The 20555-nt window shown below is 45.3% G+C and overlaps 1 protein-coding gene across 8 annotated transcripts in view; it reads right to left on the bottom strand.

Moving 5' to 3' along the window:
* Positions 1–20555, bottom strand: part of KIAA1217 (KIAA1217 ortholog) — a 255962-nt gene that overhangs the window by 62005 nt on the left and 173402 nt on the right. For all 8 annotated transcript variants that reach the window (XM_074946095.1, XM_074946088.1, XM_074946093.1 and 5 more), the window contains one exon: positions 13467–14299. In XM_074946095.1, coding sequence (XP_074802196.1) covers positions 13467–14299 — 833 coding nt within the window. The remainder of the gene's footprint in view (positions 1–13466; positions 14300–20555) is intronic.

Raw genomic sequence — 20555 nt, 5'->3', positions numbered from 1 at the left:
ATTGCAAAGTGTAAGACAAGGAAAGACCCCCAGGATGTAAATCGGACTGGTCAATTATCTCAGGTCGATTTTGTCCAAAGTTATCCAGTAGCTAGAGAGTCATCTGGCTAAAGGGCTGGGGGATGGGGCGAGTTTGCAAGATCTTTAGGCCACATCACTGTAATACTTCCTCATAAATGCATTCCTTATTGCATTAGTGATGGGGCTCCCACTGTTCACAACTGTGCTGAGGACAAATTAGATAAACAGCTTTTCTGGTTCACTGCTGGGGCTGCCCATACTCAGTTGTGTCATCCAAAACAGTGGTTTTATGATGGGAACGACATCCAATATGGCCTTGGATAAGGCCACCATACTTAGCTTACTATCTAAACACAAGTGTCAAGGTGTGAAATGTGACTGCATTAACTAAGAGAACCACTAGCTGCTGCTTTTTTTTTTTTTCCACTTGACCTTAACATCCATCAGGATTCTTAGGTGGCATAAAAAGGCAAAGGCAAAAGTTGTGAGTTCAGAAAAAGTTTAATAAATCTCAGAAAACTGTATTTTTATTGCAGGGAAAATGTGTTGCACAATTAAATTGACATTTCAGTATCTGATGATAGTTGAGTAACAGCACTGAGTATTTATATAGTAATATTAAATATACTGGAATTTTACAACACTTAAGTGTTGTTTTATAAGCAATGTAAATAAATAATAATGCCATTTAATCAAGTTAATTCAGACTAACTTGAAAAAATCAACTTCACTTCCAGTCTCTCAGGATTCGTAGATCTGCACTGCCTACAGTAACCTCCAGAGTTAGCCACCATGAGCCAGACAAATGTGCCATCCAAAAAAATATGAAGCAAATCATCTTTAAAATTGCACATGGCCACTCACTAACAAAGTCAATTCTTCTTCTTCTGAGCCTCAGATTTAAGGGCTCATGATTCCTTAAAGATAAAACAGTTCAATCTGTTACACTGTTTCCATTACAATCAACATGGTAGGAGACTTTTAATATCTCTTTTGCGTAAGAAAGTTCAGACATTTTAATTATTTTAACTTCCAGATGACACTTGAACCTTTTTTGCATCATTCTAAAGCAGAGTTTGTCACACAATTGTTTTGACAAATGAATTAGTCCAAGAATGAATTAGGTGCTCAGGTACCATGGAAGGAGACGCCTGGTGTCAAGGTTCCTTCCCCACTCTGAACTCTAGGGTACAGATGTGGGGACCTGCATGAAAGACCACCTAAGCTTATTCTTACCAGCCTAGGTTAAAAACTTCCTCAAGGTACAAACTTTGCCTTGTCCTTGAACCCTATGCTGCCACCATCAAGCATGTTAAACAAAGAACAGGGAAAGAGCCCACTTGGAGACGTCTCCCCCCACTCCCCCAAGCCCTACACCCCCTTTCCTGGGGAAGGCTTGATAAAAAGCCTCACCAATTTGCATAGGTGAACACAGACCCAAACCCTTGGATCTTAAGAACAATGAAAAAGCAATCAGGATCTTAAAAGACGACTTTTAATTGAAGAAAAAGTAAAAGAATCACCTCTGTAAAATCAGGATGGTAAATACCTTACAAGGTAATCAGATTCAAAACATAGAGAATCCCTCTACGCAAAACCTTAAGTTACAAAAAGACACGAAAACAGGAATATACATTCCATTCAGCACAGCTTATTTACCAGCCATTTAAACAAAAGGAAATCTAACGCATTTCTAGCTAGATTACTTACTAACAAGTTCTAATACTCCATTTCTGTTCTGTTCCCAGCAAAAGCATCACACAGACAGACAGACAGACCCTTTGTTTCCCCCCTCCAGCTTTGAAAGTATCTTGTCTCCTCATTGGTCATTTTGGTCAGGTGCCAGCGAGGTTACCTTAGCTTCTTACCCCTTTACAGGTGAAAGGGTTTTGCCTCTGGCCAGGAGGGATTTTATAGTTCTGTATACAGAAAAATGGTTACCCTTCCCTTTATATTTATGACACGCCCCCCAAATCACAGATAGGGTGAAACACAGGCTGTGATTTCTTCCTGGAGCTCTAGTAGAAAACAGTGTTAATAAGACACATGCACCTCTAAATATACTACCAAGTGTATAAAGACTAACAATATTTTCCACATCTCAAGGATGATTTTAGCCAGTTGATTCTGGGAAACTTTCACGGGAGAGTGCATCAGCCACTTTGTTAGAAGCTCCTGAGATTTGTTGGATGTCGAAATCAAAATCTTGGAGAGTTAAACTCCACCGAATAAGTTTTTTGTTATTTCCCGGGGTGGTATGAAGCCACTGTAGTGCAGCATGGTTGGTTTGCAGGTGGAAACGCCGTACCCAAACGTATGGGAGTAGCTTTTCCAGAGGTTAGACAATGGCGTAACATTCTTTTTCACTGACTGACCAGTTGCTTTCCCACTCAGACAGCTTCTTGCTGAGAAACACTACAGGATGGAATTCTTGATCCGGTCTTTCCTGCATTAAAACTGCTCCCACACCATGCTCGGATGCATCTGTGGTTACTAGGAACGGTTTGTCAAAGTCTGGGGCCCTTAGCACAGAGTCAGACATGAGTGTCGCTTTAAGCTGGTTAAAGGCCTTCTGACACTCTTCGGTCCACTGAACGGCATTTGGCTGTTTCTTTTTGGTTAGGTCTGTCAGTGGGGCAGCGATTTGGCTGTATTGCGGTACAAATCCCCTGTAATATCTGGCCAAGCCTAAGAAGGATTGGACCTGTTTCTTTGACTTTGGGACAGGCCACTTTTGGATAGCATCCACTTTGGCCTGTAGGGGGTTGATAGTTCCTTGACCCACCTGGTGTCCAAGGTAAGTAACTCTGTTTAGGCCTATTTGACACTTCTTAGCCTTAACAGTTAGTCCTGCCTCCCTTATGCACTCGAAGACTTTTTATAGATGTTCCAGGTGTTCTGCCCAGGAATCCGAAAATATGGCCACATTGTCAAGGTAGGCGACTGCATATTCTCCTAATCCCACTAGGAGACCATCTACAAGTCTTTGGAAGGTGGTGGATGCATTCCGCAGCCCGAAAGGGAGTACATTAAATTCATACAGCCCAACATGTGTGGTGAAGGCTGACCTTTCCTTGGCGGATTTATCTAGCGGTACTTGCCAGTACCCCTTGATTAAGTCCAAGGTAGAGATGAACTGGGCCCGTCCCAGTTTCTCTAATAGTTCATCTGTGTGTGGCGTTGGATAGTTGTCTGGGTGAGTTACAGCATTTAGCTTACGGTAGTCCAAGGAAAAACATATCTCCCCATCTGGTTTGGGAACTAGAACCACTGGAGATGCCCATGCACTGCCAGAGGGGCGGATTACACCCATCTGTAACATATCCTGGATCTCCCGTTCTATAGCAGTTTTGGCTTGAGGAGACACCCGATAAGGTTGGACTTTAATTGGGTGAGCATTACCTATGTCAATGGAGTGGTATGCCTGTTCAGTCAGTCCTAGGGTGGCTGAGAACGTCAGCGCGTAGCTAGTGCACAGCTCCTGGATCTGCTGTCACTGCATACGCGCAACGGTCATGGAGAGGTTCACCTCTTCCACGCCACCAGCACTTTTCCCTTCGTAGTAGACACCTTGAGGCCACTCAGCGTCATCTCCTCCCTGGGCTGTAAACTGACAAACCTTTAATTCTCTGGAATAAAAGGGCTTTAGAGAATTAATATGGTACACCTTAGGCTTTCGGTTGAAGGTGGGGAATGCTATGAGATAATTAACAGCTCCCAGGTGCTCCTGGACCGTGAATGGCCCTTCCCACGACACTTCCATTTTATGGGCCTGGAGCATCTTTAAGACCATGACCTGGTCTCCTACTTTGAAGGAACGCTCTCTGGCATGTTTATCATACCAGGATTTTTTCTCTTTTTGAGCATCCTGTATGTTTTCTTTAGCAAGGGCTAGAGAGGTTTGGAGGGTGTTTTGTAGGTTGGTTACAAAGTCCAGAATGTTAGTTCCTGGAGAAGGTGTAAATCCCTCCCATTGCTGCTTCACCAACTGCAATGGCCCCTTAACCTCACGGCCATATACAAGTTCAAATGGGGAAAACCCTAAACTGGGGTGTGGTACAGCTCTGTAGGCAAAGAACAACTGCTGCAACACTAGGTCCCAATCATTGGAGTGCTCATTTACGAATTTATGTACCATGGCCCCCAAAGTTCCATTAAATTTCTCCACCAGGCCATTTGTTTGACGATGGTAAGGGGTGGCAACTAAGTAATTTACCTCATGAGCTTCCCAAAGGCTTTCCATAGTTCCTGCCAGGAAATTAGTTCCTGCATCTGTGAGGATGTTGGAGGGCCAACCTACCCTGGCAAAAATGTCTGTTAGTGCCCGGCACACACTTTTAGACCTGGTGTTGCTTAGAGCTACTGCTTCCGGCCATCAGGTGGCAAAATCCATGAAAGTCAGTATGTACTACTTTCCTCTGGGTGTCTTTTTTGGAAAAGGACCCAGAATATCCACAGCTACTCGCTGAAATGGAACCTCAACAATGGGGAGTGGCTTTGACCTGGGCTTGGGGTTTTCCCACTCTTTGGCATACCTCACAAGACCGGACATAGGTAGAAACATCCTTGCCCATTCCCTCCCAGATGGAATGACCCCCCCAAATGGTCTTTGGTCCTGTTCACCCCAGCATGGCCACTAGGATGATCGTGGGCTAAGCTCAAGAGCTTTACTCAGTACTTAGCTGGAACTACCAGCTGTCTCTGAGGATGCCAGTCTTCCTGGTGTCCACCAGAAAGAATTTCCTTGTATAGAAGTCCTCTTTCTACAACAAACCTGGATCGATTAGAAGAGCTGAGAGGCAGTGGGTTGCTCCGTGCCGCCGTCCAAGCTCTCTGGAGGTTTTCATCTGCTTCCTGTTCAGTCTGGAACTGTTCCCTTGATGCTGGAGACATCAGTTCCTCATTGGATTGTAGACCTAGGATTGGTCCCCCTGGAAGTGATGCAGGTGATAGGGCTGTTTCCATTGACTGTGAACCACTCTCTGCTGGTGCACTACGTTGGGGTTCAGGCTCCGGCTGAGCCTCGTGTAGGGTTATCTGCTCTGCCAGTGCAGGTTCGGTGGGGCCCGCTGGTGTTGGGGTTGCAAGTACTGGATTCAGTGCTGGCAATGGTTCTGGTGCTGGGACTGGCTCTGTCTGGGTCTCTGGGACTGGATCCACTACTGCTGTTGCAGACGTTGGCATGGGGTTCAGTTCCGTTACCTTTGACCGGGTCCTGGTAGAAGTTTCCGGAATAGAGGTAGGTGTGACAGCTTGCTTAGCCTGGCTGCGGGTGACCATTCCCACCCTCTTGGCTAGCTTCACATGATTGGCCAGGTCTTCCCCCAACAGCATGGGGATGGGATAATCATCATAGACTGCAAAAGTCCATGTTCCTGACCAGCCCTTGTACTGGACAGGCAACTTGGCTGTAGGCAAATTGAAAGAGTTGGACTTGAAGAGTTGAATTGTCACTTGGATCTCTGGGTCGATTAAATTGCGGTCCACTAAGGAAGCATGGATAGCTGACACTTGCGCTCCGGTGTCCCTCCACATGGTGACCTTCTTTCCAGCCACACTCACAGTTTCCCTCCACTCCGAGGGTACCTGGGAGGTATCTGGGCCTGAGGACCTCTGGTGTGATTCTGGTGCAATGAACTGTAATCTTTCTTGGGGCAGTTGGCCTTTATATACCCCGGCTCATTACATTTAAAACATCGTCCAGCTGATGGGTCACTGGGGCGAGCTGGGTTGCTGGAGAAGAGTAGGACGATAAGGTGTCTGGAGTGTTCCTTGGTGTGTAGTTGCGCCGTTGGGCTGTCCCCAGTAGTAGGGTGTGGTCTGAGATTGTCCCTTCTGGTATCTGCTCCAACTGCGACCAGTTTTTTTCTTTTCTGCCACCTCCACCCATTTGGCTCCAATCTCCCTCACCTCAATTACAGTTTTGGGCTTCCCATCTAGGATGTATCTTTCTATTTCCTCAGGAACACCCTCTAAGAACTGCTCCATTTGCATTAGGAAGGGCAAATCTTCTGGAGATTTAACACTTGCTCCTGATATCCGGGCATCCCAATGTTTCACAATGTGGTAGGCATGTCGGGTAAATGACACATCTGGTTTCCACCTTAGGGCTCTGAACCGCTGATGGGAATGCTCAGGTGTTAGCCCGATTCTGACTCTCGTCTTGATTTTAAACAGTTCATACTTGTTCATGTGTTCCTTAGGCATTTCAGCCACCACCTCTGCTAAGGGTCCACTGAGCTGCGGCCTCAGCTCTACCATGTACTGGTCTGTAGAAATGCTTTACCCAAGGCAGGCCCTTCCGAAGTTTCCTAAGAGGGCCTCGATATCATCGCCTGCCTTGTAGGTGGGGAACTTCCTGGGATGTGAAACGGTAACTGGAGAAGGATTCTGCAGAGCCTTTGCCTTCTCCATCTCCAGTGCACGCTTCCACTCTTTTTCCTTTGCCTCCATTTCTCTCCTGTGGGCAGCCTCTTTGGCTTTTTTGCCTTGGGTTCTGTCATCTTAGCCTCTCTGTTTTTAACTAACTTTACACCCGAGAGTTAAAAAAAAAAACAAAAAACACTGGCTTGTAAATTCTTTGTGTGTGCTGTAATGTGATACCTATGTTCTCTGATAGCTATTCTGAGCCTACAGAAAAATCTTTTGTCTCCAGGCAAATAGACAGAAAAACCCTCTAGTTACTCTTAGCTTAAAAAAAACCAAAGCTTTTCAGGTCTGTGAAAACTTATGAATTTCCCTGCAGGAGGTTAACTACCCTGCCTTGAGGTAGAGAAAACTCCAGCTCAAAAAAGATAAATCCCTTTGTTACACTTGCTGCTTTGGCCCCCAGGCAGAGACAAAAAAACTCTAACTGCTTTTAGCTTAAAACCTGCTTCCAAGCAGACCAAAGGAAAAAAAATGACCTTTTAAAATCCTACTGTGCTTCTGCTTCAAAATGATCTAAAAAAAAATCACCAAATTATCTAAAAAAAAAATCTTAAAATGATCCCACCGCTCTGCCACCATGTCAAGGTTCCTTCCCCACTCTGAACTCTAGGATACAGATGTGGGGACCTGCATGAAAGACCACCTAAGCTTATTCTTACCAGCTTGGGTTAAAAACTTCCTCAAGGTACAAACTTTGCCTTGTCCTTGAACCCTATGCTGCCACCACCAAGTGTGTTAAACAAAGAACAGGGAAAGAGCCCACTTGGAGACGTCTTCCCCCCAAAATATCCCCCCAAGCCCTACACCCCCTTTCCTGGGGAAGGCTTGATAAAAATCCTCACCAATTTGCATAGGTGAACACAGACCCAAACTTGGATCTTGGATCTTAAGAACAATGAAAAAGCAATCAGGATCTTAAAAGACGACTTTTAATTGAAGAAAAAGTAAAAGAATCACCTCTGTAAAACCAGGATGGTAAATACCTTACAGAGTAATCAGATTCAAAACATAGAGAATCCCTCTACGCAAAACCTTAAGTTACAAAAAGACACGAAAACAGGAATATACATTCCATTCAGCACAGCTTATTTACCAGCCATTTAAACAAAAGGAAATCTAACACATTTCTAGCTAGATTACTTACTAACAAGTTCTAATACTCCATTTCTGTTCTGTTCCCAGCAAAAGCATCACACAGACAGACAGACCCTTTGTTTCCCCCCAACTCCAGCTCTGAAAGTATCTTGTCTCCTCATTGGTCTTTTTGGTCAGGTGCCAGCGAGGTTATCTTAGCTTCTTACCCCTTTACAGGTGAAAGGGTTTTGCCTCTGGCCAGGAGGGATTTTATAGTTCTGTATACAGAAAGGTGGTTACCCTTCCCTTTACATACCCTTGGAAATAGCAGAGATAAAATAAATAGAAGAAAGAATTATCTACAGCAAGCCAAACATTAAACCCCAAACATTAACCTTGACAAACTTGTTAGTTAGGAGATTGATTTCCACAGCATATAATCAACATGGGAAACTCCAAAGGGGGAAGATGGGAAATATCTTTGAATACCTTTTCTTGGCCCCAGTTCCATCCCTGCTGACATCAAAGTCCCAAAAGCAAACGCCCCATTGTCTTCAGCAAAAGCAGGATATGGTTATTAGAGGTCAAACACACACAACTTCCAAACATGCTAGTGTAGCACCAGTTTCTTTCTACCTGCTCATTTCATCCCAGGAAACAGAATAATTCAAGAAGAATTGCAGGGGAAAGAGAGATTTAGTCAAAATTCTATCCACGTAAATTTCTTCTCTGCATTTATGCTTAATCAATACATTTTATGTGGCCAAGAAAGAGCTTAGGATAATATTACTTCAAGGTAAGTTCTAAGAATAGGCATTGCAAATCACACTTTTTTTCTTTTTAAAACAAGTTAGATTGTACAGTATTAATAGCAGCTCTTAGATAGCTGGTTTGAGGTTTTCAGAGGCCTCAGACCACTTCTAGTCATTTTAAAGGGGTCTGTTAACTACAAAATATCTACATAAAAAATGATGAGACCACTGAGGCCTCCACTGCCCGGCCCCTTAGGAACTATTTATATATGTACAAAATGAATGTAAAACGCTTCCATTCTGATGTGGCAAGGCTTGCACAGGTGTCAATGAGCACACAAGGTACATGGCAGTGCAGAATCTGATCCTCCAGATGGATTCAGTCCTCAGGTCCCCAACCACTGAAGTTAGGGTTGCCAACTTTCTGATTGAAGAAAACCGAACACCCCTGCCCGGCCCCCCACTTTCTCCATCTCCCCACCCCCACCCTCGCTCACTTGCTCATTTTCACTGGGCTGGGGCAGGGGGTTGGGGGTGTGTGAGGAGATAAGGGTTCTGGCTGGTGGTGCAGGCTCTGGGGTGGGGCTGAGGATAAGGGATTTGGCGTGCAGGAGGAGGCTCCAGGCTGGGGCCAAGGGGTTCAGAGTGTGGGAGGGGGCTCCAGGCTGGAGTAGGGGGTTAGAGTGTGGGGGGTGTGGGCTCTGGGGTGGGGCTGGGGATGAGGGGTTTGGGGCGCAGGAAGGGGCTCTGGGCTGGGGCCACAGGATGCAGAATGCAGGAGGGGGACAGGAGGTTGGGGTGTGGGCTTCAGTGAGTTTGGGGGGGGGGCCTCAGGGCTGGGGCAGGGGTTGGGAGCGGGTTCGTGATGTGGGCTTCAGCCAGCGCTTACCTCAGGCAGCTCCCGGAAGTGGCAACATGTCCCTCTGGCTCCTAGGTGCAGGGGCAGCCAGGGGTCTCCATGAACTGGCCCTGTCTGCAGCCATCTCCCCCGCAGCTCCCATTGGCTGCGGTTCCCAGCCAATGGGAGCTGCAGAGCCGGCGCTCAGGGTGGTGCCTGTCCCACAGGCAGGGGCTGCGCATGGAGACCCCTGGCCACCCCAGCGCTTAGGAGCCAGCGGAACATGCTGGCCGCTTCCAAGAGCTGCGTGGAGCATGCTGCTGCGGCCACCTGGACTTCTAGTGACCCAGTCAGCTGTGCTGACCAGAGCCACCAGGGTCCCTTTTTGACTAGGTGTTCTGGTCATAGAATCATAGAATCATAGAATATCAGGGTTGGAAGGGACCCCAGAAGGTCATCTAGTCCAACCCCCTGCTCGAAGCAGGACCAATTCCCAGTTAAATCATCCCAGCCAGGGCTTTGTCAAGCCTGGCCTTAAAAACCTCTAAGGAAGGAGATTCTACCACCTCCCTAGGTAACGCATTCCAGTGTTTCACCACCCTCTTAGTGAAAAAGTTTTTCCTAATATCCAATCTAAACCTCCCCCATTGCAACTTGAGACCATTACTCCTCGTTCTGTCATCTGCTACCATTGAGAAGAGTCTAGAGCCATCCTCTTTGGAACCCCCTTTCAGGTAGTTGAAAGCAGCTATCAAATCCCCCCTCATTCTTCTCTTCTGCAGACTAAACAATCCCAGCTCCCTCAGCCTCTCCTCATAAGTCATGTGCTCTAGACCCCTAATCATTTTTGTTGCCCTTCGCTGGACTCTCTCCAATTTATCCACATCCTTCTTGTAGTGGGGGGCCCAAAACTGGACACAGTACTCCAGATGAGGCCTCACCAGTGTCGAATAGAGGGGAACGATCACGTCCCTCGATCTGCTCGCTATGCCCCTACTTATACATCCCAAAATGCCATTGGCCTTCTTGGCAACAAGGGCACACTGTTGACTCATATCCAGCTTCTCGTCCACTGTCACCCCAGGTCCTTTTCCGCAGAACTGCTGCCTAGCCATTTGGTCCCTAGTCTGTAGTGGTGCATTGGATTCTTCCATCCTAAGTGCAGGACCCTGCACTTATCCTTATTGAACCTCATCAGATTTCTTTTGGCCCAATCCTCCAATTTGTCTAGGTCCTTCTGTATCCTATCTCTGCCCTCCAACGTATCTACCACTCCTCCCAGTTTAGTATCATCCGCAAATTTGCTAAGAGTGCAATCCACACCATCCTCCAGATCATTTATGAAGATATTGAACAAAACCGGCCCCAGGACCGACCCCTGGGGCACTCCACTTGACACCGGCTGCCAACTAGACATGGAGCCATTGATCACTACCCGTTGAGCCCGACAATCTAGCCAGCTTTCTACCCACCTTATAGTGCATTCATCCAGCCCATACTTCCTTAACTTGCTGACAAGAATACTGTGGGAGACCGTGGTCAAAACCGGACACCTAGCAACCTTAAGTCCAGCTGACTTTAATTGTTCTTGCTTATATGGGTGAAAGTCAGTCCCATGCATAGGGCTGGCATGAGACCTGTGGATCACTTAAGTCCCACATAAACCCTCACCAAAGGGCTTATGTAGAACTTAAGCACTGTGTAAGCCTGTGAATTTTGCCACATGTGACTCAGGCCTGGTCTACATGGGGCGGGGGGGGGAGAAGCTAAGTCAGTCTAAGTTACGCAACTTCAGCTACGAAAATAGCGTAGCTGTAGTCGACGCACTTAGAGCTAATTACCCCAGTGTCTTCACTGCAGTAGGTCAACTGCTGACACTCCCCCGTCAACTCCACCTATATTTCTCGTTTCGGTGGAGTACCGGAGTCGACGGGAGAGCGCTCGGCGGTCGATTTATCGCATCTTCACTAGATTTGATAAATCGACCCCCGCTGGATTGATTGCTAAGGAGGTAAGTGTAGACATACCCTAAGGGCTGAAGTATCAGGCCTGTTATTTTATTTTCTCATTTGATAGTACCTGTGCTGCTGATAAAACAAGTGGGGCTTAGACACCTTCTGATTAGACGATAGCTGTGCCACCTCCCATTGCCAGATATAAAGATGCTTCATCGCTTCCATTATAATTATTGCCTGTCAGCTGTTTATAACTGAGCTGTAAAAATTCAGCTTAAGCTGAAACAGAATTCAGCATCCTCAGCCAGGAGGCACTTTGTATTATTTATTTCATTTAATACAATTGCAATAAAAATTGGTTTTACTGTTTATGAAATTATGAAAGGATTATTTTAATAAGTCTTAAGGCTCTTCATAGTTGTATAACTCAAAAACATTTCCTAAAGTACATTTCAGAGGTTAGACAATAGACTAATTTGCACTGATTGCTTTTGGTATTTAGTATGATTTTTTAAAATAGCCCAGACACTCAAGGTTTCAAGAAACAAAATAAAACACGAGCAATTTCCAGTGTAATTTTGTTAATAAATAGTGGGTTGAATTTTAAATACATGTATCTATTTAGAAGTGCTATTATGCAAATATTGTATTCATAATTTTAAATGCACTTTAGGGACAATACTCAGATTGCTGGTGCAGAATTATTTGTAAATTCACTAGTGTGTATGTGTGCGTGTGCACACATGCATGTGTGGGCATGCATGGGATTACACTTGGAGGTATCCTTAAGTCTCACGCCGCGTTGATCCTCTCTCTAGCTAATTACAGTTGGAGGAGACTCATTCTGAGCCTGTCAATCAGATGTGTGGTAGAAGTCTGCTCAGGCCTAATTTTAAAGCCCAAACTGGACCCAAACCAGACTGGAGAGTGTTGAGTTGTTTTCAGACCCGATATTTCCCCCTGAGCTTGTGTCAGCACCACTGCTGCCGACTCATCCCTGGGGCTCAGTCTGGTGAGGATTTCCTTCTCCTCACACCCCATGAATATGTGCTCTGCAACTCGTCAGAACGCTCACTCTGTAGCATACACAGCGCAGTAAGGTGGCAGTGGCCAGCAGCAGTTGGGACACGTAGCCGCCACTGCACCAACCCCACAGGCAGGAGGAGGTGATTGGAGACAACCTGAGCAGGTCGGGTTGCTGTCAGACCAGATTCACACTTGACACTCTAGTTGGGTTCTGTTGGGTTCCCATCGGGCTGCAAAACTCTATGTAGTGGGGGCACTTAAGAGAGATGTGAGGCACTACTTCTCCCCCAGGGCTGAGTCATTAGTTACCTTTCACAGCCTTTAGCCTTTGAGAGCCTAGCATTGTCCAGCTAGCCTCCTTCAATTCCCTAAAGAGTTCTGTAAAAGTTAGCAGCACAGACAATAACCTATCATTAGTACAACTGTACTGGTATATCTTAGCCAATTGCCAATATAATCATCTTTCTGCCCTAGGGTAGGGTCTATGCCAGCAGAAGTCATCATAAGACCTTTGTGCAAATCTGACCCTTAAGAAGACAGGAGAGATCACCGTCAGGTGATAACTAACAGGTAGGTCATCAATTAACCATTTGTTCTGCTAGAAAAAATCAGCAAAAAGAACATTCTTTTTTCACAAAAAGGAAAGGAGGACTTGTGGCACCTTAGAGACTAACAAATTTATTTGAGCATAAACTTTCGTGAGCTACAGCTCACTTCATCGGATGCTGTAAATTAAATAAATTTGTTAGTCTCTAAGGTGCCACAAGTCCTCCTTTTCTTTTTGCAAATACAGACTAACACGGCTGCTACTCTGATTCTTGTTTCAGTTTCTTCAACAGGATGGGCTTGCTGATCTCAGCAATGCTCCCCAAAGAGTATATTAAAAACAAACTATTCTATTTTTATGCAAATTCATGTTTTACAACAGATAAGACAGCCAGTGATAAATTCTTCCATTTCCTCACACTAGATGAGCAAATCTCCACTCCATAAAGAATAGAAATTGTAATATCAGAGTGTCATTCTGAACAGGTGTGAAATATATTCCCTTAATAGCACTAGCAGTATAACATTTGTTCTTGTAACATGATTTACTTGTCTGAAAAAAAAATCCGTTAATCATTTTATTTTTTCAAATGACTGAAATGTACCACTAATTAATATGCTCCTGGATCACCACTAGGAGGCAACACTTTTTTGGAAGTAAATTTGGTTCTTTTGGTACATCAGCCCCTTTAAATTACTTACTGCCCTAATAGTTCCCTAAGGACCACACCCCAATATATTGGGCTCCAGTGTATAAAATGAGGTTATGCACACAGATCAGGACTCTCTCTCATTTACATACCTTACATTCTTGCTCTGTCTTACCTTGTCTCTTTGTCTTTGGGCACCGCAGCGGATCCATAGCCAAAAACCTGTTTGTCAGCCGCAGACGGAACTACCTCGACCATGCCAGGTGAACCCATAGCATTCCGTGCTTTCGTTTCCACAAACATCGGTGCTCCTGGTTCTTTTTTAAAGGACTGGCGACTAGGAGAAGACCTGTCTGGCTGGACAACGTGAGGGGGCACATGAGTGTTATGCTGGGTATGAATATCGATCAGTCTCATGTCAGCGACTCTGTGAGGAGAGGCAGGAGGAGTTTTAGGACCAAGAGTTGGCAAATGGCTGTCAGGGTATTTTCTTGGTTTTTGTCTGTACAATGATTGCTCCATCATTTCAGGTTGCAGAGAAGGGCTACAGTAAGTGTTTGAGGACCTCATTGCACTGCGGTGATAAGCAACAATGTGATCAGGAACGTCAAGAGGGTGTCCAGTATGGGGAGCAGCAACACTCATCCTCCCCTCGTGATACAGGTAAGGGTCGGCATACAGGCCTTCATTTCGAAACAGTGCAAGGTTTTTGTTAGTCAGGTCCTCATCTGGTTTCACGTCCCTTCTTTCCAAAATGGCACTAGGGCTTGGTGATATGGATCTTGATGCTGACACACTTGAGAGCCTGTCTCTGGGAATTGTTGCATTGCCTGGCATGCCCACGGGCCTGGCCCCACCATAAGGAATTCTGGATGGAGACGGGGGCATAGAGTGAGGCACAGGTGTAATGGGTGATGAGCTTGGAATTGCATGAGAAGGATGTGTAGCAGATCCTGGCCGGGGAGCATTTGGGCCATCTCGGCCTATGTAAGCAATTTCTCTCTGCATCTGAAATAAAGGAAAACCATATGAGACACATCTTTACTCATTAGCCTACACACCACATTAGCTGCTGCTTAGACATCAACTACAGTGAAAAGAATTTAACTTAAATTTCTTTATCATATATTTAAATAAAATAAACTCTTTTGAGACTGCAGCTCCTAATGAAAATATGATCTGCAGAAGGCAGGAAAATTGGCCCACGTTAATAGAATATTAGACAATTTTCTAAATTCATTTCCTAATACAAGAAATATATTATGAGCATTCTCACTGATTATTTGGACTACAGTAGCATGGAGAGGCCTGAACTGAGATCTGGGCCTCATTTTGCTAGCTGCTGGACATGCACATAGTGACAACAGTCCCTGCCTTGAAGACCTTATATATCTGTCTGAAATAAAAATACAGCTATGAATGATTGATTCTAAATTTTGTCAGTGGCCATCAACAGTTTGCTGGTGCTTTTACTTATGTATCAAAAATGAAGTCTGAAGAGGTATGCAGAGTGATGCCTACAGCCCTTACTCCAGCAAAATAAACTCTTGTAACCAATGGGACATTTGCGTCACTGCAGGATTTGTCCTTCTGATAATATCTTGCCAAGATCCTTACTTTTGTGCAGAAATCTGAAAATTATACATTGAGTGTATGTAGCATTGTTGTTGAGTGTAGGTAATTTCTCCTAGAGTTTTGCTGATACATGAAAATTAATCTGCACAGAACAGTTTTCTGATATAAAGTACGTATCACAGACCTTCTGTATCACATGGCCAAAGATACTAGAGCGACTATTCATAGACTTTGTTTAAAAAAACAAGCCACTTACAACCACTTCCAGCTAAAACTGACATAAAAAGAGCTGCAGTAATTGCCAACAGGAAGGTGGGAACAAACAGGAAAAAGAAGGGGAACATGTCTTTTGAAGGATGCGTTAAGTCTTTCGCTAGCTGGCTAAGGGCATAGCTGAAACCTTTGCAGACAATGGTAGGCTCATCTGCTGCAGGGAATAGAGCATCTCACTCTGCTCAGCAGTGACCTCTCCAGATGATTGAGTATTACCACTGACAGGCACAGAAAGGGATATCATTGCTGCAAGCTTAATTAATGTCTGTGATGAGTCTTGAATGATAAGTAGGGGAGGTTGAGGATCAGCTGGGATCCATCAAAGATGCAGGGGACCTCATTTCAAAAGGAAAAAAATCTTTTCTTTGCTTTAAAATGTGTCGTCCGCTCAATATGGGTATGTCTACATTGCATGTGGGGTCAGCCTCCCAGCCCAGGTCCAAAGACTCACGCTAGTGCTCTAAAAATAGCTATGTAGACGTTGTGGCTTGGGCTGGAGCTTGGGCTCCGAAGCCTGGGGTGGGGAGTGGGGAGCTTGAGAGACTGAGCTGCAATATCTAAGCTGCAACTACACAGCCATTTTTAGTGCACTTGCACGAGCCCTGCTACCACAAGTCTGAGGAACCAGGCTGGGAGGCTCGCTCCAAGATGCTGTGTAGACATGTTGACATCACACCCCATCATTTACATGGGATTCCAGCAAAAAACCAAATTCATCACCAAACTAGAATGATCGCTACCTTAACTTGTTTAGCAACATGCGACCTACATGCCTTGTTACGCACCATATGTTTGAAATCCTTGTCCAACGTTTACTCCTTCATATTATGATAATGTGGCTGGATTTTGCAGCAATCACAATGCATGCCAGCTAGTGAAGCAAGGGGTTACATTCTCTCCCTATCCCACCCACAAGTTTTTCCATTGTTAAGGAAATTGTCATGCCTGTATATACAGTACAACTGTTCCTCTCACAGCAGATGCCACACTTTGGAATTACAAATGAGACTCCCTAGGACTGGAGTTCAGGGATTTGCAACACCAGGCATCAACAAAAAGAAAGGAGAGGAGATAACCTGGCGGCAGCAGCAAAAATACAGAAATAAATAAAACAGAACAAAGAAGATCACAAGGATGGACCGTGAAAACAACAACAAACTCCAAGCCAGACTGTTTCAGCCACAAGAAGAGATATGGACAATTTTATCATTTGTTCAGTGAATTAATATAATTTAGGATTTTAAATAAAAACACTGTGCAATAAAATTTAACATGCACAATCCCTACCGAATAAAAGATAAAATGAGATGACTAACATTCTACATACACGGCTGTCTGTCCTGCTTTGAGAGACAGGGTTAGCCTTACAGGTGGGCACCGTGGTCAGGGGGATGCCGTGGTCAAGCAGATGCTGCAAGGTAAGAGGCTAGCGCTCATCACCTGGGCTCTGCTCTCCACTTGTGAGTGGCTTTGTTGCTGGCGTGGTGTTCCGGCTTGGCAGAAGGGGCAGGAAGGTTGGGCTGGCTCCCAGCCGGGGGAGGGACTAAAGTTGCAGGGGGCAAAGGGGGTTGTTTCAACTTGTGGCTTGGGAGGGTCTGCCCTGGGGTGAGTTGCAGGAGCGCTACTGGGAAGTGCCCTGCAGGGCGGGCAGGGGCCAGGGCTGGCCTTGCCCCTCGGGCGATACCATGCACCAGTCTGTGCTGGACTGTGGGGAGAGCTGCTTCTGCCAATCGTCTCCTACTCTCACCCCAGGCTGCCTGGCGCAGCCCGCCCACCAGGGTAGCTGCTCACTTGCCCCCAAATGCCTGTGGAGCAGGGGTGGATGGGGCGCGCCCGGGCTGGTGACAAGAGCTCCTGCACAACGGTGTCTGTCCAAAGTTGGGCAGTGCTGAGGAGTGGAGGGGGCGGGGCTCCCTGGGCAGGTTCCCAGCAGCTCGGGGAAACAGACCCTGTGCTGGGTGTGTGCTGTGCTGGTCTTCAGTTTGTGCCTTGCTGCACTCCCATTCCTCCAGCACTTTGCACGGTTGCCAGGCCGGTGTTCTCGCCGCAGCTGCCAGAGGCTCGGGTGCTATAGCGAGCCAGTGCTGAGTGTACAGGCTGCCCAGGCTGTTTGCAGGGGTTTTTGCTGTAGGTGCACACAGTCCTTAACATAACTTAAAAGCTTCTCCAGTAAACTTAAGGTGTGTGACCATACTGTGTATCCGTACTTAACCTCAAAGAAAGGGTGCCAAAATACAAATATGCCCATAGCGCCATTTTCCCTAAGGCCAGCCCTGTTGAGAGAGACAGCCACACACTTTGCTGTGTCTTCTGAAGCCAGATGCTATGCACAGGCCTGATCCAAAGCTCATTGAAGTTAATGGAAAGACTCCTGCTGACTACAGTGGGCTTTGGATCAGGCTCCCCAAGTGTAAATTGGACATGTGGCAATGGGTGCCTGTGACTGTGACAGCAGGACTGAGACCAAAGTCTATAATCATTGTGCACAATAACAGTCTTCCAAGGTGAAGAAACATAGATGCTGGGATTCCCTGGCAGGCAGACACACGAGAAATTTGATAATATGAGGCCGAGAGGAGAAAAGTGTCAATAGGAAACTTGAAAAGCCCAGAATTAACAGTGACAGGTCTAATATCCCCTAATATCTATCTAATATCCCCCTAATATCCAACACTCATGCTGAATGGTCACCCATTTCTCCTGAGGCAGAGGACTCATTCAGCACAAAATTCCTGTTTTCTGTTTGGATGCACGAAGACATAAATGAAGAATTCACACAGAACTGGAGTATTGTTCAAAATAGGACTGGCCAGTACCTGGCATTTACAGTCCTTACCCCATATCCATTTGTGCCAAGTACTGGCACATTTATTAATATTTATTCCCTATTTGTACTACAATAGCACACAGAGTTCTCAGTCAAGACTGGGGCCCGACTGGGGCCCCATTGTTTTGGGCATGGCACTAACACATAGAAAGACACTGTCTCTGTCCTGAAAAGTTTATAATGTAATTGAAGACATGACTCAAAAAGTGGGTGTAACAATCAGAAGAAGGGATCGGCAGGGGTGGAAAGAGAAGGAGGGAGAGCATGGGTAACAGTGACAGGAACACAGGGTTAGGTAGACGGGATACATGTACAGCTTGATGAATTGGAGTCATACAATTTTTGTGTGTTTGGATTATAGCTTCTGCTTTCACCTGTCCAGTTTCTCTCTCTCCTGTTGTTCTGTCTCTGTTCCAAGTACCCAGGTTTTTTGCCCATGAGTACTTTAGAACTGCATACAATGGTCTCTTTTTTTCCCTTCTCATCTCTGTTCTAACTTTTGTGAGTTTCTACTCTCTCTCTTTTTAATTCTTTTTTGCTCTCTCCTTTATCCATCCTCCTTTTATCCCCCTCTTCCCATACACTACTGGCATACACTGGGCCTCCTGTTCTGGTGTGAAAGGCAAATGCCTCAGGAACAAAGTAAAGAGGAGACTGAGCTGGCCCGAGCCAATATAAGTGATCTCCGGCCACAGCCAGCCTGCAGTAAGGGTGAGGTAGCAATGCTCCTAATGTAGCCGTAATGTAATGTCCCATGCTTCACAACTGCAGTCACACTAGGGTGACTAGATAGCAAGTGTGACAAATCAGGACAGGGTGGAGGGTAACAGGTGCCTATATAAGAAAAAGCACCACCACAATCTGCCTGGCTCTCACACAGTTGCATGTTATGGAATGGAAGCCATAAAAGAGCCTTTACTCTTCCTTGCATAATGCATGTATGGGCTGTGCGGAATTGCAGTCTCTGTAATCCGTGGAGTGCAGGGCCTGGTCCATCCCTACATCCCCGAATCACGTGGCACCCCAGAGGAGAGGATGGAGGCCTCATGGGCAGCAGAGGACAAGCTGCAATTCAGTAAAGGGTGCAGTAGTAGGTATGGCATGTTTCATGATGCATTTTGCCTTGCAGTGCTCCAGTTGAGACTGCCCTGCCATGCTGCCCCTTACACTAAGCTGTACCTAAATGGCACTATGTAGCCCACATCTTTTGTATTTTTCCCTTGCATACACATAAGAAGGAAATGTTAAAACAAAGGACTGATACTCTGAACTCTGTTCTTTGCTCTACTATCAACTCACTGTGTCCTTAGGCAAATCACATCACCTCTCTGTGACTTGGTTTACTCAACTGTAAACTGGATTTAATTATAACCAATACTTTTCCAGGGCTTTGAGATTTTTGAATGAAGATGCTATGGAAAGTGCTAAGTATTATTACAAAAATGATTAATATATTTATATGTAAATAATTTTTTAATGAATAGGTTCTGTAATCATTCCACTAGAAAAAATATATCATTACTTTTTTAATCAAGTGAAATATTTAATTTAAAAAAGACAAATGAATTACTTAATTTATTCCTTCATCAGAATAAAATTAGAACCAAACTGTCGTAATTAACCTGAAATCTTAGTTGTAGTAGTTGCATTATAATAGTTTCTATAGCTGAGTTACTGACCTTCCATTCTGGCTTTGCACTGCTGAAAGAATAAGTCAACTTTACTAAATTTTGCAAATAAATGTCAATATAGTTCTGCACTGGCTGAAATAATTTAATCTGAAATAAGAAACAGTACCTCTGAAAATTACAGAGTTGGTAAATGGTTTGAAAAACACCAGTGGCCTCTAAGCACAACCAAACATGTCACTAGTGCCTATAAAAAGTATTAATTTACTGGCTCCAGTGACAACCCACCATTAGAGTACCTAATCGACTGGTCGCTGTAGATTGCAAAGTAGTGGTTTCTCCTCCTCTGCCCATGCTACCATTCCATGTTTCCATTCTTCTTTAATCACCAACCCTGCAGTCTGCCAATGTTAATCAGTACTTTGGATGCTCCAATTTATTGTAAGCGAGGTAGCCTTCCAACTCCCCTGCTCTCTGTGCTCACAAACCCTATGTAGGGCTCACTTCTAAATGGGGGTGAAGTGGGTGGGTTATAGGAACTAATGGGAGCTGCTCAGCTAAGTGTTGAGTTGTTCACTACTCTGGAAACATTGAGGGAGGTGTTATGGTGCATAAGCTATAATCCTTCTACTAGCAGGACAACTTGTTTTCCTGGACAGTGGCTGCCGATCACCCTCACCTTCATACTGTGGTGTACCATAGGCAACATTCAATCCCCATGGCCCAACACAGACCTTCTTCGGTGCTATGCATCCATATGAAAAGGGGTATGGGCACAAGTACTGGCTAGCCATGAGAAGCATAGTGCACTTTTTCAATGTACTGTATGGTTGCTGCTTGCTTGCTGGCTGAGGTGGTGTGTGCAGCTTAGCTGGTACACCATCTCTCCTTCCGTATGGCACAGGATCAAGCACATACTTAACATTTTTCTTGATTATACCCAGTTCTTTCATGTACACCT

Source organism: Natator depressus, chromosome 2 (genome assembly GCF_965152275.1).
Source record: "Natator depressus isolate rNatDep1 chromosome 2, rNatDep2.hap1, whole genome shotgun sequence".
In the NCBI taxonomy this organism is placed as follows: Eukaryota; Metazoa; Chordata; order Testudines; family Cheloniidae; genus Natator; species Natator depressus.
Note: the sequence above shows the minus strand (reverse complement) of the source record. Positions and strands in the feature narration are given on the sequence as shown.